At 43.1% G+C, this 23,612-nt stretch overlaps 1 protein-coding gene across 3 annotated transcripts in view; it reads right to left on the minus strand.

Moving 5' to 3' along the window:
* Positions 1 to 23,612, minus strand: part of UNC5C (unc-5 netrin receptor C) — a 262,479-nt gene that overhangs the window by 30,575 nt on the left and 208,292 nt on the right. For 2 of the 3 annotated variants that reach the window (XM_054824507.1, XM_054824509.1), the window contains 6 exons: positions 21,559 to 21,739; positions 19,268 to 19,435; positions 17,807 to 17,971; positions 3,523 to 3,579; positions 2,063 to 2,254; positions 460 to 804 (listed from right to left, as the gene is read on the minus strand). In XM_054824507.1, coding sequence (XP_054680482.1) covers positions 460 to 804; positions 2,063 to 2,254; positions 3,523 to 3,579; positions 17,807 to 17,971; positions 19,268 to 19,435; positions 21,559 to 21,739 — 1,108 coding nt within the window. The remainder of the gene's footprint in view (positions 1 to 459; positions 805 to 2,062; positions 2,255 to 3,522; positions 3,580 to 17,806; positions 17,972 to 19,267; positions 19,436 to 21,558; positions 21,740 to 23,612) is intronic. The other variant, XM_054824508.1, reaches the window with a different exon arrangement.

Here is a 23,612-nt window from a genome sequence, read left to right on the forward strand (position 1 = left end):
CAAAAATTAGTATTCTGCTGTCCTACTTCAATACCACACAGTCTGCAATGAATTGGAAGTGGAACAACTGATTTGTTTTTTAATTAATTTGTCCTTTTTATGTGTGATGACAAGACTGAGCCTTTCTGGCTTGGAGTCTCTTTTCTAGAACTGCATGAAAGAAAAAGGTCAAGGATGCTGAATCACACTTCACACAGGGAAGCTCTGAAGCCTCACACGTCTCAGAAAGTGGCTAAGAGCCCTGTGATATTCTGTTTAAAAGGTGGCCAGGACATTGGGAAAAGAATATTTAAGTACCTTGGTAGACCTGAATGGGGGGGAAAAACCCATCTGTTTGTTCTGAACAAAGATAAGGCAGTGTCCCAGGAGTGACCCTGCTTTTTCCTGCATAAAAGGAAGCTAACTGCACTTAAACCTACAAAATAACTGCACCTTTAAGCCAACACGGCTAGCACTTACCTGAATTGGGAATTACTAGGTGACCTCCTAAGGAGTTGAAGGTCCCAAATGCGGTGCACGATGGGTCTGTTTGCCGAGCAAGGCTCTGGTTCTTCATGTTCAGGGTCTCGTTCTCCAGCAGAGACTGCGTAATCTGCGGGGACAGCTTGGAGGAGAAATCAGAGAGGTCATCCTGGGGTGTGACTGCGCCGGAGGTGTTATAAACCTTGATCTTCAGGTTGGGCAGTGGGTCCAGGATTGGAGAATTGGTCATTGGGATTTTATCAGAGACATCATGCAAGGCATAAACAGGACCCCTGTACATGGCTGCAGCAGAAGTGAGGTCTGGTGGCACTGCCAGGAGGTCTGCATTGGAGGTAAGAAAGAAGAACTGTATTACTTCTCTATTCTGATGACTTTCTTCTGGGTAACAATTTGGGTTTGCATTCTGCATTTTGCTTTTTGCCTTTTGTACCAATGGTTAAGATACGCAAAGTTCTTGCAGACTGACCTTCATCTCCTTTTCCATGCATCACTCCAGCAAACTCCCAGGACTTGTACTGCCCCAGTTGCTATGGAATCTAATTGTCATAAAAAATTACAACATGTTTCTGCTCTGAAGACTTTTCACTGGGATCATTCTTCCAGATTGCACTCGGCTTTCCAGTATGATGTGCTTAGCGCCAGGGCAAGATGTTTTCCTTACTCAGTAGGCCTAGTTTATAGACTAATACCCCCTCCCTAAACGCTAAGTGACAATCATTAACCAATTTATCTAATTGGCTTAATGACAGCATTCCTGAAATAACAAACAGAACAAACCTATGAAGTCATCATGCCCACGACTCCCTGCAGTGGGGGATTAGTACCTGCATTACACTTTTTGTAGTTTTGTTTTAAAAGGATCTCCAGCAAAGAAAATTACACTTCTGATCATCCACATGACAACTCTCTTGTCATCTTAACTCTTATTTGGATTTATTCTTCTTGCACACATATTGGGGAAAAAAGAGGAACTCCTCAGCCTAAATATGGATCTTGAAAAAGCCAGCACTACTTTTAGAGTGTTTTTTTTCTGGCCAATGAAGTGTGGAAATAATCAAGCTGTTATGCACCAGTGATAAAAATGCTCATTATTAAATGATGTTCTACCGCAACTTCTTCTTCTACATTGTCTATTGAAAGTACAGTACTTCTTAAACTACTATTTATGCCTGTGGAGACAGGGCACAGTAAAAAAGGCTATTAGTGAAACAAAGGGGAGGAAGATGTGATAGAATTATTGTACTGTAATATCACTCCTCTGATGAATTCTGCCTCCGATGTTTCTGTCAGAGCTTTGCCTTTGATTTAAATTTGATCTGGACCTGTATTTTCCTAAATGTCTATGTTTCACTCTCGCATTCAAGCTCTCTCTTCAGAAGTTAAATTGCTCTATGCTCTTGCGCACATCTGAAAAATGCCAACATGAGTCTTGAGCGCTTGACCATCAGAAAGAAATGGATGTAATCTTTCTCCCTTTTATGAAACGCCAACAAGCATCCAGCAGATATCATTCATGCAGCCCAAGAGACCTTATAGCATCTCCCAGAACTGGTCAACATGGAGTGAAACGACAACTAACCTTGCCTTGCAGCCTTGATGTTAACAGGCTGAAATCCCCCATTTAACGCTGAGGAGTCGATAATATCTGACTCAAAGTCACGGTGGTTCTTGCGATAGACAAACAGGGCCACGACCACGGAAATAGCCAGGCACACGATCACGGCTATGACGATCCCGACGTAGAGAGCAACGTCATCTGAGTCAGGAGCAGCTAGAGGGAGAGAGGCCAGGAACCTTGAAGAAATGTGCTCCACACAGGTACTTTCAAGAAAACACATTCTTATTACTCTCGTTTCCTGCAGATATTTACTACCTTTTTTATAGGTTAATTTAAAATCCATTTCCAAAGCTATATAACAGGTCTATGCCCTTTTGATGGAAAACGATCTTTGATTTGTCTCTAACTTGCGTTCTAACTCCTTCCCTATCTACTCGTTCATCTATCTAGTACCCAGGCTGTGAACTACTAAGCATAACACATGTTGTAGACTTAGTCTCATGAAGCAAATTCACCCTATGAAATAAAATAGTATGTCTTAGTGACATAGTGTCATAATATTGGTATTTAGTGGTTCATCTAATAACAAAAAACATGCTGTGGGTTTTTAAACTTCAGAAACACATATGTATTTGGATAAAAGCTGAAGCAAGCACAATAAATAATGTGGTAATTTACCAAAAGGAAACCAGATTTATTAGAGCCATCTTGTGAGAAAATGGCTATGATATTTCTACTAGCTGCTTATGCTGTATCTTCAGCACTAATTTCAGGCTAATCTCTAGAATCATTATCCACTAGACATTTTTATTCCAAAAGGTCTGAATCTATGATCAAAATTTGATGTACTTCTATACAGTGAAGAATCCCAGTTTTAGAGATAGGGTAATGAAAATAGTGCAAAAACAAATCAAGACTTTTTTAGTACCTCATTTTCATTAGTTTGAAACATGTGAAATCATTATTTTTTTTTTTTTTGCTCCCCGCCTTCTAGCCATTTAAGCCAGGCTGCCCTCCAGCCATGGAGGTGAGAGCTGGCAGATGCTGAAAGGGACTGATCGATCTCTGTAAGCTCCTAGCTATCAGACCTTCAACGTACCAGCCACGAAACATCACATTTTTTTCCTCAGCAGTTCAGGAAGCAGATCGCTGAGTTCCAGCCCAAAGAGAAGTTACCCCTCCACCACATTTCTTCCATTTGCTAAGGAAATTTTAATGAGAAGAGGGTTTGTTCTCTCCAGTTTCTGTCTCTGAGGCAGCATCTTCTCCCACTTTCCTCATGCATAAGGGCCGTTACCATTCTGTGTCAACCCGCCGACAGCGAAACACTGTGACGGCTGTCAAGCAAGCAGCGTGCCACTCACTCTGCCGAATAGGTCCCTCTTTGCCTAGTCACACAGAGCTGGCATAGCTGTAAAGCTTGACCCAAGGAACAGCATCAAATTAGCATCCAGGAATGTAAAATCAAACATCAAACTTACAAGAAAATCCATATTCATTCTGCGTTCTCTGTTCAGTTGAAATAGGATAAATGAAACCTTAAAAAGAAAGAAATTAAACAAAAATGGGAACAAAATCAAATTAATGAGGAGAACAAAAAAGGGAAGCATGAAAAATGGTTTAATTAAAAAAAAAAAGGAAAAGAAACTGATGGCACTTTAAAATTCTGATACAGCACAGAATTATGATTTTGCATCCCCTGTCTCCTCCAGAGCCTTACTAAGAATTAATAAGCAGGCAGATTGAATTTCTAAGCCAAAATCGGTCTCGAGTCACTAACTTTGGAGTGCTTAAAGTCTTTCTTTTATTGAGCATAAACTCTAATGGATCTAATTTATTTCAGACATCAAGGGTCATTAGCATATGGAAAGTATTTTTTCCCTATCCCTGCCATATGCTTTAATTCCCAGGACATGTTTGGTGAGGCTCTAAACAGTTTTTTTATTTAATTATAGTAGCTTGCTGTTGATCTAATAGAGCTAAAGGAGACCTGTCGTCACTGGTCAGAGGTTAAATACCCATTCGTGGAGCAGAGTCCATGCACAAAGCCCTCTCTCTCTGTATTTCCCTGGAATTATTTTATCCTGTCTTTAATATATGTTCAATAGCAATTCCTCAGGGAGCAAAGAATTTGTCAGCAAACGGGAAACTGAGTGGCTTCTCCTCGAAATTATTACAAAATCAATAAGGCCCTTGGGGTCATAACATTATTTATTTGAAATGTTTGCAAGCACCGTATATCGACAAAATCATAACGCGATTTACAGCTGTATTTTGGAATGGATAAATAAGAGAGATAATTTCCTTTGTCTTTTCTTTCTGCAGCTCCCACAGCACGGCACACTGGAAGTGCTTAGTTCGCACATGAGTCCTGTGAACTCGCTAAGCCTCTCCCAGCTGCTTTCCATCCATATGGGAAACGAGTGAAATGCTCCAAGTCCCGTCCTGCTGCAAAGGTAAATGGCAAATCCAAAGTAAGAGGGGGAGTCGCTGTCAGGGATGGGATTAGAGTAGGTGTAAGCCAGAAGGTACCTCTCCTCCATCACCTTCCCTTCAGTGCTTTTGAAGGGAATTTCACCCTCTCTCCTTGGATCACACCGCAAGGAGCTCACACAGCCGGGGACTCCCTGCAGGTGAAACGAAATGGAAAATGCACTCCTGCCTAATGCACAGGGCCACATTACAGGCAGACCAGAGTGATAATCCCCAGCTCCCAAAAATGCTGAGTTTGGGTGCTCAGCATCTGTTGTGCTTTACATATCCTACTCTGATCTGACTGTTAATAAATTAAATTAATGTTCCCCAAGTTCAGTCAGCTTTCCCACGATAGTAATTGGTGAGTGATCTCCCTGTCCTTATCTTGACCCACGAGCCTTTCATCATATTTTCTCTCCCCTGTGTAGCTGAGGGCAGTGACAGAGCAGCTTTGGTGGGCACCTGGCCTCCAGCCAGGGTCAACCCACAACATCACAGCAAGAAGAGCTGCTGTTTGATGATGATGATGGTTTTTTCCCGAAGCATCATGGGGCAGACTGTATCGCCTGTAATATCTATTTAAAACTATTTCACAGTAATGATTCCAGCCTTATAATTACTTCTAGAAATATTCTTACATTCATTTATTTAGTTCTTTGAGGCAAGTTCACCTATGTGTGCTCTCAACACGCATACTCAATCTTTTCTAATAACTGCTTCCTACTTCTACTAGTGTTCTCCAGATATTGGCCATAAAAAGTCAGGCAAGCAACTTCTGGGGGCTTGAGTGAGTGCTCAGCAAGTCTGGGCATGAATTTACAGTACCCTAGTTACTCCCCACTTACTCCCCAGATGAATGCAGAGGCCCATATTTAGTCAACCTCAATTTCAGCTATAGCCTTATGCCCAATATTTCCTTTGGCAAGATGTCTCTGGAGACCAAGAGGCAGCCAGCAGGAAATATGAGGCACAAGGACAAGGTGGAATTTAAGCTGGTTGCATCTCCATATGCCTTTTTGCCTCATACTCAGTTCCACTAGGAAAGCTGAGGATGTCTCGCTGCACTTCATGTGCCCCAGCATGTTCTTGGGGGAGCCAGCACGGGACAACACGAGTGTCCCGTCTCTGCATCACCCACGGAGCTCGAGCTCACCCGCGCAGAGCCGGATCTCTCCCTACGTTGCATTTCAGCTGGCAAGTTTTGCATTCAAGGTTGTGCGCTGTTCCTGCCACATCTGAAGTGATGTAGCAACTGCCATGCAACGGGCACACAGGACTGGATTAGCTGTGATGTTGTTGAAAGCATTCTCTCCTCCCGGGAAAATGGAAATCTAATTTCAAGTCTTTTCAGCAAAATAAACAAGTGTGGTCCTCAAATACTCTAGAATAAATTTACCTCATTGCAACCTCTTCACAGACCCTGTTTGTCACAAATACTTATTTGCATCTTACACAAGTTTGCATAGATTCTCTGACCGATAACCGTGGAGAGCATCCTTGCAGCTACATAAGAGCGACACCAATTTCTTCAAGAAAAATTGTTTGTGTATGTATCCAAAGGCACGTCTATTGAAACGGGAGGATGAGGCGAGGATACTCTGTGCTGCTTCCATTAGCCTCGCAAACCAACGTGCTTAGTAAAGTGAGCTTGATTTTTGTCTCCCGTGTGTGCTCTGAACTGAACCAAGCACCCAACTCCAGAAAACTGTTTCCATGCAAACATAGCCTGGCTTGCACAAGTGTCTGCGAGGACACATTTTCAGCCTGAAAAACAATTTTTTGCTGAGGGCCAAGAGTAACAGCTGACCAACCTGGCTGTAGATGGACAGGTGGCCACTCGTGCTGGATGTAAAGTCCTTGTTGAGGTGACAGCACTACACGAGCTATGCTGTGGTGGTCACACGACCCTGTTTGCTCCCCATATGTGGGCAGGCTTCCCTGGCTGAAGCTAGCACAGACCTTACCTTGGGTTGATTGTCAGTATCCCAGCCACGCTGGCAACCCCAGCCGTCCAGTGGTCAAACACCAGCTCCATTTGCACTTGCAAATTAAGCACGTTTGTCGGAGATCACTCAAACATGGCAACTACAGACGCCTTCTGCCATTTGGGCAGGACTTTTTAGAATAAAACTACTTTTCAACACTTCTTTGTTGTGAAAGTGCTCTTCCAAAAGGGAGCGGGCACTGCAGTGGCAGCGGTAAGGGAAGGCTTGCGGCCATGTGCTGGTGGTGGTGGCTGGGCAGGAGGTAGGGTTATTGCCATGCGGCCAGCACAAGAGCACAGGTATTGCTTTAGAAAGTTGGCTTTCACACTGGTCCCTCTGACTACCCCTTCAAACAATGAGAAAGGACATTTTCATCAGATAATGATGCAAACCTGCTGGGATTAGTAACTGAAATAATGAAGAATGACTTCCCTCCTCTCTTCAAAGTAACTGCAGTGAAAAGAGATCTTTTTCTTGTGTTGGTTTTCTTTTTTTCCCCCTCCTTGTATCAACAGTGCTGCTTTGGCAAGTACCTGAGGGACTTCTACCACGATCATCAAAATTTTTAACGAGGGTGAATTTAGAAAGGTGCTGGTGGGTTTGACTCTGGGAAGGCTGCTGAGGCTGCTGACTCACACTCGGAGCAGCTGGTTTCACAGTGAGCTACTTGCTTTGAGAAAAGTAATTTAAGCTTCTTCCTACAGCTTGTTAGGAAAAGTACAGTTTCAAAGGGGCTTTTGATGTTTTGTTGTGTAACTTACTGCTGGATGAGTAAAATAGTAATAATCATACTTTAGCCCCTTCTGTTTGAGGCTCTCAGAGGCTTACCAAAAGTGGGTATTTATTTCCCTCATTTTACAAGTACCTCACCCTATGTCATACCCGGAGAATCAGTGGGAGGCTTGGGTTAACACACAGAAATTGCACCACTGTAATTGCATGGTAAATGCATTCACTAAAAAGTCTTTAATTAAGTTGATGTTTCTCCATGCATTCTACTTTATATTCAACTTTGGGCTTGTAAATACATTTTTTGTCCCTGTGGAAGTGTTTCTATTAAGTGTTAAAGATGGGCTTTTTTTAACAAAAGTAATTACACTGACACAAATTCTTTGTACCAATGCAGATGTATCATTATAAAGGTGCGTTATGTAGGCATTGCCTATTCTTTTTCTATAAAGCATGTGAAGAGCAATTTAAGCACCTTTATAATGATGTAACACACTGGGAAAAGTGAAGAAGGGTGAACAAATGTCAGATTGTAAAGATAGAAAGATAAACCAGCCCAACGTTGGTATATAGAAAAGACTTCAGCAGGCTTTTTACCAATGCATTTTAACTGAATTGATCACAGTCACATCAGTCACACTTGTACTGATTTGGGGAATTGTGTCCATTTAACTAAATAGATTTTGAAGCTCATTTAATTAGTTTGGTGCAGTTAGTGAAGGCAGATGATCCTCAAACGCTGGAAGTCCAGCCTGAGCATTCTGGTCTCACATGCTTTGCTCTGACCTTCTGGAAATACATTTGTGCCAGAGACCACAGGAAACTCAACGGTGGGTTTCTGTGGCTGAATGGCCTTCAGGCGTTAGCTTTGACAAATAGGCAGGATGACCTTTTTTACAGCATGAATTCATCTGCTGCTACATTCCTTGGGAGGAGCAGATAAACCTTCTGCCGAGTTGGGGAAAAATGAAGCATTTGGGAATGGAAGACTCTCAGACCTACAAAAGATAACTGTGCAGAGATTATGGCACTGACTCCCTGGAGATGGAAATTGAGAAGAGTGTCACCAAATAGTCACCAAAACAACTTTTCTAAGCTCTCTTTTTTCCACTGGGGAAGAATCTACCTGCCAGCATATTCATGTGCATGTGTACACACACACACACACACAGTGCTCAGACTGGGAACTTAGGATCATGACCTAAAATCCTGTGTTTGATTTTACCTAGAAAGCCCTGGGAATATACTGCCTTGGCCTGTGAACTGGCATATTTTAAAGACAACTTTTATCCCTGTGATACAAAGCACTAGGTTACGGATTCATGCAGAGGGAACTTTGTAACTGGCTCCCCTTTTTTGTCCTTAATAGATTTTTGCTAGCTTTCTAGTCATGCTGAATTTGTATTAATGGATATCAATTTTAGAGTGAATTGATCAGATTATGAAAATATTTTACTCTGTTGCTTGCAGAAAATAAAATACTCGCATAACAGAGAAAGAAAAATTCCCAGTTCTCCATCTGTGTTTTCCCCAGCTACTCTCTCTCTTCCCAGTAACTAGGTAAGATGGCAGAGTAGCTGAAGGTGATCTTTCTGAGCACTTATTCACTAGGGCTTATACAGTTTGGGTCATATTTACAAAAATATTTACAATTATCCTGCAAGGAAATTGCTTTATACCATTAGCTGCTGAGGTCACGGTTAATGATACGTATTTTGAGACTGTATCAAGGTCAGTGAGAGTTGGAGACATTCACTTTCATTTATAAAGTGAAGACTGCATAAAGCACACTGCAACTGCTTGTTTCTTTAACGCGTCGTATTTTAATCTGGCACCACTTGCTTCTAATCTATAAACACTCTCTACCTTCTATGCAGCAGTTTCAAAAGGAGCTAAGGTCACGTAATTATGGGGCCCTTTTGAAAGCCTAGCCACACGACATGTCTCAATAACATCCTGTTGCAATGAACTCAACAGGTTGAACATAATATGTTGGAACAGCACTTTTCCCCTTTTTGGCTCCAAAGTCAATGCCCTTAAATTGCCTGTAAGAAAAGAAGAGGGCACGCATTCAACTGCTGGCTTGCTTTCTCTCCTTTGAAGGATTTATCCAGTGCAGCAATACTGAAGTAGGAATAAGCTCTTGCTGGCAACAGGCTCTTAACCACAGAGCTATGATGGACAGATGAACAGAGACTAATTCTCACGTGTCAATGCCTAAAATGTGAAGGAAGCAGTTCTCAGATGATTTAAAGTACGTATGGGGTGCATACATTGTGACATGAGAGTTTACTGGAACAACCCTTTGTTTCTCTGCGATACAGACATGTCAGATGAGTTCCAGTATTTAGTAATTCAAAGCCAGCAAGCTAGTAATTTTTCCCACAGCAGTCCCAAACAATATGCACTCAATTGCTCTGTTCTTAATTCCCATGATGAGGTCTTTTTTCAGCATTAATTCAGTTATCTTCCTCTTTCCCCAGCTCCAGTGGCTCAGAATTTTCTTTAAAATCTTTGGGTTTGGCTGAAATTTTCTATAATCAGTCTCGGAAATTATCCTGAAAAGTTCGAGTCAAGTTGGGCTAAGAACCCTAATTATTATTTTTATTAAATTTGGTTTGGTTTGGTTGATTTTTGAGTTCAATGGATCTCAACAGGTAAAGAAAAAGTATATACTGCTGTTTCCAAATGCCAGGGTCTAGAAATTGAACTTGTCTCCCTTTTTCTGTAAAATGCCATTCGTGGTTCAAAGTCAGCCCAATTTCAGATTTTGTAAAACTCTGCACTCCTCGGAAGAGACATCCAGCAATTCTGAATTCCATTATAAAGAGCCATTTCTAAGGTAAAGAAGAAAGGCACTTGCCCCTGCAGCGCTTGCAGTGCCACGACCACAGCAGTGACCTAGCATTACTAGTCCTGCTTCCGCCTTATGCCTCCTTTTGCCTTACCTAGTTTACTTCTCAGCAATTCTACAGCCATCACCAGCTTGCTGAGTTTCTTCATTATTTTTAAAGCAAAATCAAGATGATAAATACAGTGTGCAAAGGCACAAAACTTTCAAAAGAAACTTCGAAGAGCTTTCAAAAATCTTAATTCAGATGCATTGCAATGTTATAGGTTTCCCTATGACGGACAAGCAGTCACATATTCTCACATTAGGAGAAGGAATTTAGGAGACTTAATTTGACATCCCGGAGTCTTGAATTGCTCCATGCAGGTCCCGCTGTCCAGAGACTGCGACTGCACAAGCTTCCAGTACTTCCTTTTCTACAAGGGGACAGATTTAACGGTACAAGTGCAACCTTAGAGTAAACCCTGTATTCTGACTGTTTAGTGGTAAGGTTCACTTAACATGTTGCTAACGCAGATTTACCACAGGAGAAATATTAACAATAATCTTTGAATTGTAATTGCTGTTAATTGTTTCTCTCCCCTGCTATTTCCCAGGAACTCTAGCACATAAACAAGGAGATGGGAGATCTTCTACCTTATTTGTGGTGGTTAAAAATGAAAAAAAAAAACCCCAACCAAACCACAAACAAAGTCCCTGGAGCTGCAAAAAACTCTCAGACAGAATGTGCCCAGCTTCTTCCTATATTTGCTTTTCTAAAGAAAGACCTTCATGTCTGCAGTAATGATGCTGAAGGTCAGATATGCTATCAGGCATCCCAGAGATAATGCACAGTAATTTATTTTCCTTCTAAAGGACTAATTATTGGCATGTTCAGGGTGGGCTAATAAACAGGGAGCTTGAGGTTTTGTGACTGATTATTTACTTGGGTATTATCTCAGATCTTTCCTGAGCGGGCAGGTTAAATGGGGAGTCTCTCTTGTTCTGTCCTTGAACAGGAGTTTATGATATTCTATAATTAAGATTGCAACTATGTTTTCATTTTAAATTAGATTCCTGACATTTTGTTAACATTGTTAGAAAGGTCTTGCCTGAGTTTAAACATGCATGTCATCTATATGGGGGTGGGGGAAGATGGAAGAGTCGGATAACTTGTTGCTAAAATTTGATGTGGATTAGAATAGGCAATTTTGACATTATGCAATCTTTTACAGTTAAGGACTTTGACCTTTTGGCTAAATCTTATGTCAGCCTTTAATATCTTAGAAGCACAGAACCTTAACATTGGGTTTGTTACGCGTGTTCGACAGCAAAAGTAAACACGTCTAGCATCGCAATTTGCTAGATTGTGGTTTTGCAAATTCCACGTTTGCAATGACTGAATGTTAAATAGACTTCCTGGGGCTTGCTTCGTTTTGCAGTTGTAGCGGGCCAAGAGCAAACAGGTTAGAGGGTGAGCTGGAAGGGGGGCAGCACTGAAGAGGGGACACGTGGCAAACAGCTAGATGAAGGAAGGGACAGCTGGAAGAGGATCTAGAAGAGGGGATTCAAACTGTTAGGACTGCTGGAAAAAAGGCTCGCGGAAAGCATGAGTTACCCACATGGATGTTCAGTGACACGTATTGAAACCTCTAGCAGGTCTGTAAGCTCACAGGCAAGGTAACTTGTACTCCCCTGGTTTATAACCTCAAAAATCCCAGAGACTCCCGAATCAACTGATCAGCTCAATGTTCATTTCCCAACTGTGGAAACTTCCTTCCCCGAGATGAGTTTTCATTTAAGGACGCTGCCGATGTTTTTGTTAGTCCTTTATGTAGAACACAGATATAGAAATAGAGAGCACCGAGTTTTACTTCTGATCCTGTCACTCACTCCCTGATGAGCCTCGGGCTGCTCACGTAACCTCGTTCTGCCTGACACCCTGCCAGGGAAGCGAAAATCATGAAATATACCCACCTTTGTACATGGTAAGGAAAATATAAACACTTATTATTGTCACTGTATGGTTGGGTTTTTTTCCCACAATGATGTTAATGTATCAGTTAGACTTTATTATAAGCTTGCCTTTTTCTTTCATCTGAGTAACTTTTTTTTTTTATGTGCAGAGGAATAAGGGAAGAATAACAGAAACACTCAAGGGAATTAAGAAGAATGAAAATTATAGATGGACAAGGTTGGGGTTCTTCTCCTCTCTGCATGGCTATAACATTTTGTTATTAATTAAGATTTTTCAAAACAGCCCAGAGGTCTTAGAGGACTTGCCTTTCATTAAAATTAATGTAGAGGTGGGTCTTTCTGAACTGACTGGGGGAAGACACAGCAATTTCAGTGTCCTGGGTTCTGCTCGTGGCTCTGCACTTCTGTTTTCTCTCAGTGCTTTTATCAGCTTTGAGCAGCAGGTTTTCTATGCAAGAGCTCTCAGTTACAGAGGGCCCACCAGAGTGTGGACACTTCCCAGCTGGGGATTTCTCACGTCGCTACAATAAAAATAAAGATGAGGAGTCGTAACTCTGAGATGTATGCATAAACTCCCTCGGCTGCTACATCATTACATAGCAGTTGAGTTAAACACAGAATAATGCATCATATCAAATAACAATATTACAGCAAACTTCCTCTAGGAACAGATGAGATGCATTCTTCAAATGAATGAAACTCCCCCTGCAAGGGCTCAGTGAAACAGGCCAGGTGGCTAAATCATTATGCTGACAGACTGAACATATTAGAAGTTCTCTCTTGACCCACACGCTCTTAATAAAAGGTTTTATTTCATTCCTCTGCACACACAGGCTTCTGTTGCAGTCTCCCTTGAGAGAGCTTTGCTTACCTCCTGGAGTCTGGAAAACATTCCCCTGCTCTTTGCACACTAATCTGCTCTGGAGTACCAGAGGTCCTCATCAAACTGCTCTGCCCTCTAATTCTTCCCTGAATGCCTGCTTTCAAAACAAGCCAAAAAGGGAAATGAATGCTTATTCCATCAGAAGTTCTGGCATGTTACGTTAAACAAGCAGGGCATGTGCAGAATATATATGTTTAGGGAAGAAAGAGATGTCAGTATCAGGTTAAATCTTGCTTTCTACTCCAGATCTGTGTATAAACAGGCATGGGACTTGAAAAGGGCAGCAGTTAACCATTTCATGCACAAGCATGACAAACTGCATCTTTTTCACTCACTTAGGCGCTATCATTGTAAGAGGGAACCTTATGAACTTCATACTGCCTTTCAGACGAGGATTTCAAAGCGTTCAGCAAATATAGATTTGCTGTCATCATTTCACATCAATTCACTCTCGACTAGAAGGCAGCCTTTTTTTAACAAGGAATGGAATTACTAGTCTGATAATAACATCTTCACCATGGCATAGGTGCCTCTTTCTCAAGTGGTTTATCCGCTATTTGAATTTCCAAGTAGTTAAGCTACATGCAGGGAGAGAACCCAAGTGACCCAAGAGTTAGTCCTGAGTGTGGTCTGTAATGACGGGCGAAGATGTTTTGAATCTCTTCTTCCATTCTTTAGAGTGATAGTAGCACGTCTTAGTCTTTTCATGCTCATTTATTTACATCCAAAGGAATGAAGGAAAAGTCCACAGTGGATCTGATGACACTTGGCAATGATTCACAAGTGGAAATTTCCTTTGGCCCTATTCAATGATGGATTTGCATTCCACATGGTGAGAATGTATAAAGTGAAAAGTTTTCACTACATAGAGCAACAGTACTATTTATGTAACTATATAATCCATAGTCCTCAAGCAACAACACGTGCTTTGGTATTACCTCATTGCTGTAAGATGGCTAGCCCTGTGTTTCGGAAAAAAATTGAAAGCACAACTTAGCCAGCCTTTTCTGAAAAGCCACAGTGGTCTACTAAAGCTGAGAGTGAGCTGAAGAAGGGACACTGGTTGTCTCCCTCTGACTGTGCTTCTACCAGCCCTGCGCATCACAAGCGTGATTTCAGCAAAGACCAACAACTCTACCAGCACGCACAGGCACCAACCTCACGCCTGCGGACTTTCTGTACTTATTCAGGACAGGGCCAATACAGATCTGAACACTGTCACTTCAGATCCTCAACAGAAAGGACACAGGTGACATGCTCTGAGCAGGACAGCTGTGCATCACAACTCATGTAAAAAGCCTTCAACATAACCGTGCAACACAGCTAACTCTTTTCACAGGTTGTCCACCTCTTCCTGATTACCAGCAGCATTTCACGTATAATGCAAAGCAGCATTTGCCCTGCCAGGGACTTTTAGCATCTGTTTGGTACTGCACACGTGATCTCGCAGTCATTCCAGACTGGGCCCAGCAAACACTTCCCCTCGTACTTTGCTTTAAACGTACTTGTGATCTAGTGAAGGGAACTACTTGTGCTGAAGTTTGAGCCGGCAGTGGAGTGCTTTGCTTTCTCAGTCCCCACACAGAACGCCCACGGAAGTCATTAGGCAGGGTGAGTGGAGGGCTAATTGCAGTGTTTCAGTTTAGAGCGATCCCCTGTGAGATTCAGTGCGTGCCTTTAAAAGTGGTGTTCCTTGCACTGAAGTATTTACCGCAGTACTCGTACTTCAAATGGGAAATAATGCAACTATGGAGGCAATAATGCAACTAGTGTGGGTGGTAACCAGCCAATTCTTGTTACACCTACAGCATATTTTGTTCCAGAAGATCATATTAATGCTATTACAGGAATTACAAAATTGTTATAATGGGACCTGCTAGGCAATATTGTGTATTTGGGAACTTAAAATAGCAATGACCGCCCTAAATTTTCGCTGCAGCTACTTTTCTTCTTCAATTCAGCCTGCTACCTCTCTGCAGGCTCTCTAGTTTAATGACTGTTCATCCTTTCATGTTAACAGAAACATACTAACTACTGGATAAGGGAGGGTATGTGTGTACTAGCAAGATCATTAGTCTGAATAAATGTGACAGCAGAGTTGCACGATAAATGCCACAGTTAGTGGTAAGCATAAACTACAGCTTTGGGTGTAAAATACTGTAATTACAAGGGATGGAGAAAGCTCCACAGTTTTTATCCCCACAGAAATCGATAGTGATGCAGACTGCTGCTCTTTGCTGGAGCAGGGGCAGTCTGATGAAAGAGCTTATTGATTTATCCAGCTGATGCTACTGTAGTGAATAATAGACTGGAAGAGAAAGGGCTTGTAAATTAGACTCATTCAATCCAACATTTTTCAGGATATCTTTTATGTACAGCTATATAGAGAGATACATTTACAAGTGAGTTTTTGTCAAAGCAACAGCCTATTGACTCCTGGTAAGAGGCTCTGTCTACTAATTCTTTGACCTCAACTACACTCATGGTACTAAAGTCAACCTTAAAGCTCGCACTAAAGACTGACACTAAGGAGGAAGCATCGGGGCACCTAGGAGCAGGATTTGGCTACGGTGCAGGTAAGCAGCTGGCCAACACATCTCCCAGAGGGCTACGGCCACAGAGGGAAGGTGGCTGTGGCTCCCTCCGGGCCATCTGTGCCACACCAGGCCCACTGGCATGAAGGCGTTGGAAAAGTCTGCTGCGGATCCACAGGTCCCCAGGCTAGGAGAAACGTCAGTTCCAGGCCAGTCCCCACCAGCCTCAAATAATGTGGCAAGAGGCATGGTGTTTTAGGAACAAAAGGAGTCCTGTGTTTCTTCCTAGCTCAGCAGGCAGATCTGCTATGAATCTAGATCCACACTGGCAAAAATGTAAGTGATCAGATTGGTTTTGCATAAACCGAGAAGGAGAAATAAAGAAAGAGAGAGGGAGAGAGAGAACAGCAGGCACACTGCCAGCAAGTACGGCAAATCAATCTTCTCAGCAGTGATGGATCAGGGAGCAGGGCTGTAAGTTTTACAGGTATATGAATCCCCGCGAGTATAAAGACACCATTAAAACACTGCCATTAAATTCCAACACTGAAGGATGATCACAGCCCCTGGAGCCAAGGAGGTCAATATGTGACTGTATATTTTTCATTACCATTTTTTATATACATATATATGAAGCAGAATAGGATTCACAACAGCCTCACTCCCTCTCCCGCTGAAGACCTCTGCTTTATACCCAGCATCCACTTTCACAAATAAAATGCAATATACCATCAACAGATAAATGAGATCCCTACAGGGCTTTTATTCTGCTGTACCATTATATCCACTTTTGCACAAGATTTCTGCTTAAATAGCTCTCTTTATGCACATACACAAAGATGACATACACCTGTCTAAATATAACCTGATAGTGAAGAGCTCTTCTGTATGGGGAAACGTATCTTTTCTTCCTAATTTACCATAATGACTTATTCACACTGTTGGAGCTAGGGGTACGTTAGCCTCCCCACTATAAAAGTCACCAAGGTGTTCTACAGTAAGACGTGGCTGGATTTTATTTTTTCTATCTTTAGAAAAGAAAAAGAGAGGAACTCTGAATCTCACCTTTCTGTCTTCCCCATAAAAACAAATGTTTTGAGGAATTACAGCTTTATAGGCTGCTGACATTGACTAAGAGTTCTTAACATGCTGAAAGCGTTTGTGCGAGCCACACTGAAGAAGCCTTTTTTGTAAAACTGGGAAACCTCTGAGCAAATGGCCATGCTGTGCCATAGGGTAGCTCAGTGATTGCTGCCAGCACAGCCGTCGCCTATATGGCACTTATTCAAGAAGCAGACCTATGTATTAGCTAGTAGTGTCACTCTTCTGTCATCATGACTATTTCAGTCAAAAATAACCTGCCTCAGAGAATAAAAATTCCTGACTCCTTTTTCATGAGAGAACTCAAAACATTTTAAGATCTGGACACAGAGATACCAGATAGTTACAGCCACAATTCTTTGGACAACAGAGAGCTGAGGCTTGACAGAGAAGTACTGCAGAGAGACAGGGTGAAGTAACAGGAGAGAGGTGTATTTGAGGATTTTGGCTCAGGTTATTGCACTAACGAAATGTGAAAGGAAGTTTCAAAGCATCAGCAGAACAGAGAAGACCTCATTTTTAAGAAGTGATGGGGTGCAGAGAAGACTGATTATTCATCAGCATATGTCAGAATCACCCTAAAAGCCTACTTTGCTTTACTTCTCGCTCTTATTAGTCACAAAGGCAGGACCATGGCGCGAACAGGTGCAGGCAGAATAGACTTCAGTGCTAGAGCTGATCTTCATGAGGCTGCAGCATGCTGATAACTATATATCAAGTTTGCATAGGCACTGCATAGATACAGGGTACCTCTTTCTACTACAGGACACCCCAAATTCAAAAAGGGGCATAACTATTATATAAAGAAACACATGCAATCACCATTCTTGACAGTAAGAAGCCACAAGCTGATCTGCTTTGCCAAGTTTACTTTTTTGAAAATGCTGGGTTTGCCCTAAACTCTGTACTTTTCATTTGCATTGCCCTAAGAGTCACTGCCAAGCTTCCCCGGACAGGTGCTGAGCCAGTATTAGAGAGAAGGGCTGTTTGGTGGGGAGGGCAGGGGGCAGAGGGCTCTGTTATGGGACTTTCTAATTCTTCACTGCTCAACTTTTAAACTTCAGACATCGTTACATTAATCTTCAGGGAAGAAGAGTGGGGTGTCCAGTCTGGTGAGAACTGGATTAACCCATTTCTCCGTCCTACAGATGATTCTGTGACTTTAGGGCATTGATGCTGACCCGCAGCTATTGCAGGTTTTTCTGCAGCCACATATGTCCCAGACTCCAGAGGCGTCACAACGGCACTTACCCTGCATGCAGAGCCCGTCGGTGCAGTTCTTGGACTGCAGCACCAGCCCCTCGCAGTCCTTCCCCCCGTTCTTGGGCGCCGGGGCCGTGCACTCCCTCCGGCGCCAGTGGGTGCACTCTGTGCCGCAGGTGGACCACTTGCTCCAGGACGTCCACTTGCCGTCCACTGAGACAAGGAAAGGACACGACTTGTTAGGGGGTACGTAAAAGTGGGACCGAGCGAGAGCGATGCACGTCTTGGCACAAGTCAGCCTGTACCTCCTGGCCATTCCCAGCAAGGCAGAAGGATTGTAGTCTGCTCTTCTTAAAGTCCTATTTCTGCCCTGTAAATGCACATTCACTCTCCTTCTCCTTTCTCTCTGCCCCAGCCCCGTTTCTGCTCTTTCCTCCCCTTTTCATAAACTTGTCAGCACTGCTCAAAGTGTACAAGAAAATGAACAAGTCGGGAATCTGTGATCATTTTTTTTGTCATTTTTTAACACAGAGGCTAAAGTTAAACTTGGCCAGAAATTTTTCTTTAGTAACATTTAAACATTTAGTAACATTTAGTAACATTAGACATTTAATGTTAAATATTTTCTATTAAAACAAGTATCCAGCGGCACTGACGTATTTCACATGAGCAGAATCAGGAATGTGTTCAATGCCTTTCAAATTCCCGCAAATGATTTTCAAAAGCACTAAATTGAACAGCCAAAGAACAAACTATGAAATTTTTCCAGTGACGTAGCCTGAGCCAGGACTCTGTCATTTGGAATAGCGACCTGAAATGAAATTTCAGCTTTTAAGTTTCACCCACCACTAAGACCCAGAGTTAGATGGCCAAGCTTCACAAGCTGAAGACAACCCTACTGCCATCGATTTGAGTGGGACTGCAGAGGTAGGAAAGTCCTGGACATCACAGATGGCAGAACTGTTCTCACAGAAAAGCCATCAACTACCTTGCGAGTCCTGAAGCAATTTTGTATTTTTGAGAATTTTACATTTAAATACTTTTTAAAGGTGTGCATACACATCTCTTTCCAGGTCTTTGTCTTTGAAGTCAGGTAAACACATGCCTCAACTTTAACATCCACACCCCAGATGCTCCACTTGCTGTGACAGCTGGACTGAACAGACATTGCAAATATATTTACATCATAGTTGCTTTCTGTATTCAAATTCCAGTCCTTTCAACCTTTATCTCCTACTATTCGAAGCTCTGAATGTCTCCCAAATCCCTTGAATTACCAGGGCTGAGACATTAGTGCAAGCTGCGTGCAAAAGTGGGTCTGAATCCTCTGCTGCTTGCTATAATATGCTCAATTTTTATCTACTTACGTAATATAATTTCATATTCATTCACTGAAATGTTGGATTTATTAATAAAGAGAAGGAGGCTTTTGTAACTAATAATCTTCTCCTGAAATGACTGGTGACAGACAAGCTATTTATCTAGGGCTATGTACTGTTCATACTGAACCTGGACACAGAGTGGTGCAAGCTATTTTCTGAACACTCTGGCCCTCGCAGAAGGCACCACCGTTGAGTGGGGCAGGATTGGTGCAGGTCCTCGTACGCTTCTGAAAGCCTCTCCCGCATCGGCTGTTACACACTGACCACTCGGTCCAGGTAGACCAGCCTCCGTTCACTGAAAAGCAAGAGAGAAAGAGTATGATCGCGTAAGCGAGCCCTCTTGGTCAGCCCAAAGGTGCCTCTGGCTCTGTGTCATGCTGCCTCCAACAGCAGTCACAAGCGATGGCTGGGAAGAGCATGAGAAATGACACTGAACAGACACTAAACCACGTCTCCAACGCACTGAATGTACAGCATGCCAGAAGTCATTGTACAAGTCGAAGAAATGCTGATGCTGAATGAAAAACACCATTTGATGACCGTGACGACTGGCAGGTGACCTGCCTTCTCCTGAAAACCGACCTGACCCAGCACCAAGCACACCTGGTGCTGTGTGTATGGCCAAAATCCCTGCGGGTTCAGGGAGCACCCACAGCCCTGCCAGCCAGAAGCCTGCACTCTGAAAGCTGCGCCATTTTACAAAGGGGGATAACCTGCACTCCAGCTCATTCTCAGGTGTACCCATCATCTATGCGCAGGAACCCCTGTGCTTTGATTAGAAATTGATAATTTTCTTTCCCTTTCTTTCCAGAAGCTGATCTCAGGATGTCAGGACAATGTCACTCACCCCTCTATGGACATAGCCGGTGCATATAAATGTCCCAGCACTTCCGTAACAGATATTTAAGCTGTCCAGAGTGAACTCACACTAAACGCATTTTTATTATTGGACTTTAGGGAGATATTTATCTCTGGGAAGCTATTTATGCTGACTCTGTTTTTCACCCACCTCAGTTTCTGGGATAGATGGATGGATGAAAAAGGAGCTGTGCTGCTCTATGCAATAATGTTGTCGCCAGGGTATGGATAACATACTAATTGCTCAGATTCCCTAAACCCAAATGTTTGTGATATGACACAACCCTTAAGCAGCTCTGTAGCAAACCCCATAAAAATGGCTGCTCCCTTACATATGTGTCTTGACTGCACTGTTGAAAAAAATGCTGTATATGTATGAGGCAGAGTTGCAGCATGCATACATCTTTATGTTTCTGCATTCAATACAGTTACAAAACACAGTGCTCTTGCATGGTCCATCCCTCAATATCACAAACACTGCTAATCAACTCAATTCAGTCGGTTTTCTATAAAAACTGAACTAAAATGCCCTCCATTGTAACTTCAGGGAAGCAACTGCTTACAATTAAATCTAACTGCTACCCTGAATATGAAATGAATATTAGGGATAATCATAGGGATTTTTTTCCTACTTGTCTATCCTATAATTAAGCTGATTGTAAGGAACACCAGGACAGTCAGCTGGCACGTCGTCAGAGCAGGTTTTGTTCTGCTGGATGCCCCCGCCTGGGACGCATCAGGGCAGAAACTTTGTAGGGGCAAAGGCTCGGAGTGGTGGGGCAGAGCTGCAGTGCAGCACAGCCTGGAAGAGACCCCAGGAGGGCATCTCATCCGGCCCCTCCCCAGCCAAAGCACGCCCATCCTCAATATTAAACTGAGGCTGTGGATGCAGACACAGAATAATGTCATCCCATGCTTCGTATTCCCCTGATGCTTATTTTTAAGCTAGGTTCTGTGCCTATGAACTGCAGTCCCAGAGGGCTTTGCTACTCTGCCTGACATCAGAGTATGTTTTGGTAGTAGACATCAAAAATAAGTTTATTTAAAGAGATATAAGAAGATGGAAGATTCTGCTGTGCTCTGACATTCTTACCACTATCTGGAAGCACACACTTCCCTTCAGTTTTACTCTTATTTCTGAAAAGCGACACTAAGAACGTGAAACGCGTTGGTCGAAAGCAATGCCTTGGACACTCCTGCCGGAGGAAGTGCCCGAATGGCTCCTTGCTGCCTCCAGCCAGCGTGTGTTATGGCAACGGGAGTGACCGCCTTCTCCTCAATGAGACACTGGCTCTTTGTGTAGGTGCCTGTTCCTCCTTTAACACCGCTGTCTGTCACCAATAAGCCAAGCCATCAGATCTGTACCTCCAAGTATTTTTGGTAATGAAGCCCGCCTGCGGTCGCCGCATACGGCTGCAAGTCAAGAGGCAGCACAGGCGGCCCAGCCTGGTTACTCACCGCAGTAAGAGTTGCATACAGGCATTTTGCATCCCCCTCCTGTCCCACCACTCGCTTTGAAGGCACGTTCATCCACGTGTAGCGGGACAAGGCATCACTTACCATAGACAATCACAGTCGCTGTGGTGCTCTTCCTTTTGGCCACGATGTTTTTGGCAACACAAGTGTAATTGGCTGTGTCAGAAAGCCGGGCTTGCTTAATGATCAGGTTGTGATCGATGGTGATGTAAAAATTTCGGTCTTCCACGGGATCAATCACCTCTTCATTCTTCAGCCACTCCACCTTGGGGTTTCAAAGGGCCAGAGAGGAGGCAGTGAGTCAGCACCAGGTCACACCACAAGAGGCACAGTATCTGCGATTACATTGCTTGTCCCAGAAAGCACGAGTCAAGGCACATCACAAAGGACTCGGCTGAGGCACACTGCCAACTGAAATGAAACACCACGGCAGAAACGCGGGAGAACACCCTTCACGACCACCTTTTCCTTCAGGTCCCCTTCCCTCCCACGCATCCACACAACAGTTGTCTTGCCTTGCCTTGAAAATATCAATGCATTTTCAAAGGCTGCCAGCTAGTGTACAAATAGCTGATCTATGTTTTCAGAGTCTGAGGCAAAGGATAAGGAAGGGGTGATACCTTAGGACCGTATCTATAAATAGAAAATTCCCTTACAACATCAGAAACCCTAAACCAGCAGAGGTCTCACACATTCTTTTGTACGTCTTGTCTAATTAGGCAGGTAATAATGCAGTAACCTTGTATGTACCTGCCCTGGGTCTAACACAATGAGGCCCTATACCAGAGTAGGTCACACTAACAAATTACAAACACGCCAATGTTTTTAAATATACGTGCACTCGCACGTACACGCATGTTATTGTTTTGCTGCAATCAGGATTAAACAAAATAGAGACAGTTACCAAGGAAATAGGGAATCACAAAGACTACATCAGTGCTTATTTTTCCCTTTTCTTTATGTAAGCTATATTTTATTTTAATAAAGTGTAATTTCCTTGGTTACACAGAAAAATATTTTCATATGTGATTTTTAATCTAGACAATGTTCTCTTTATTGCCTTCCTTAAGAAACACCCTGTTATATCCCAGCTGACTGCTGCGAGCCACGCTAATATAATTTGGCTGCAGATCTAGTAGCTTGTTTTCATTTTAACTGAGAGTGCTCTCAAGGATGGGACTGGGGCTCTGGATGGATCAAAGCCGGGCCTTCATGTCATGGGATCATTTCACCTTGTGCCCAGGATTTAATTAAAGGAAGAAAAACATAAACACAATCAACCCGCCAGACTTGTGAGGTGCTAACCACCAAGACCTGCTCTCACAAACCCCCTTTTCCAAAGATATTTGAGGAACTGCCCGAGCACTGACATATCCCAAAACCAATAGAGAACCTGCTCCCCCCACCGAGACAGCCGTACAGACCGTCCCGAGCTGTGGGGCGAAAACCGACGGCCCCTCCCGGTGTCAAACATAGAGGGCTTGATTCATCCCTGTACGGAGCCGGTCCAATGCTGCGAGACCAGCACCAGTGGCCGTGGGCTTGGATTCGAGCTGCCCACCACCTGCTCCCCATCTTTAGCCCTACTTCAAGCAGCTCCAGCTCCCCTACCCCAGTTTGGGTGGATGTGCACCAGGTGTGAGCTGCTTCCAAAGATGTACACCTTAGTGAACGTGCAGCCACGGCCCCGAGGAAGGCTTGATGTAAACCCTCCTCTCCCACAGCAGATTGCTGCAATATGTAGTAGCCTCACAACTATTGATACTGCACAGCTTAAAATCAGTGGTGCAAAAAGGGCTGTGGAAATGCATACGTGTGTCTGCAAGGAACAGGGAAGGAAGAAAAAAGACGTAAAACTTTGGAGGCTGTGTTTCTGTCATTAGAACATTCATGTTTTACCATGGAAGATACAAGTTCTTAGTCAATAACCTGGTTTTCCTTGTCAGGATGATTAAAATTGTTCTTCCTCCTTTCTTGGATCCTAATAGGAATCAGGTATAATCAAGACAGACAAATTCCTGTTCAGTCAGTGGCAATATTTAGCTCCTTCCTCACTCACAGGTCAAGCCTGCATGAATTCCAGACTGAAAAACAAGCCAGGAGCTTACCGTCCCACCAGTGGTAGGCTGCCACTTAAC

This window comes from Grus americana, chromosome 4 (genome assembly GCF_028858705.1).
Source record: "Grus americana isolate bGruAme1 chromosome 4, bGruAme1.mat, whole genome shotgun sequence".
Taxonomy (NCBI): domain Eukaryota; kingdom Metazoa; phylum Chordata; class Aves; order Gruiformes; family Gruidae; genus Grus; species Grus americana.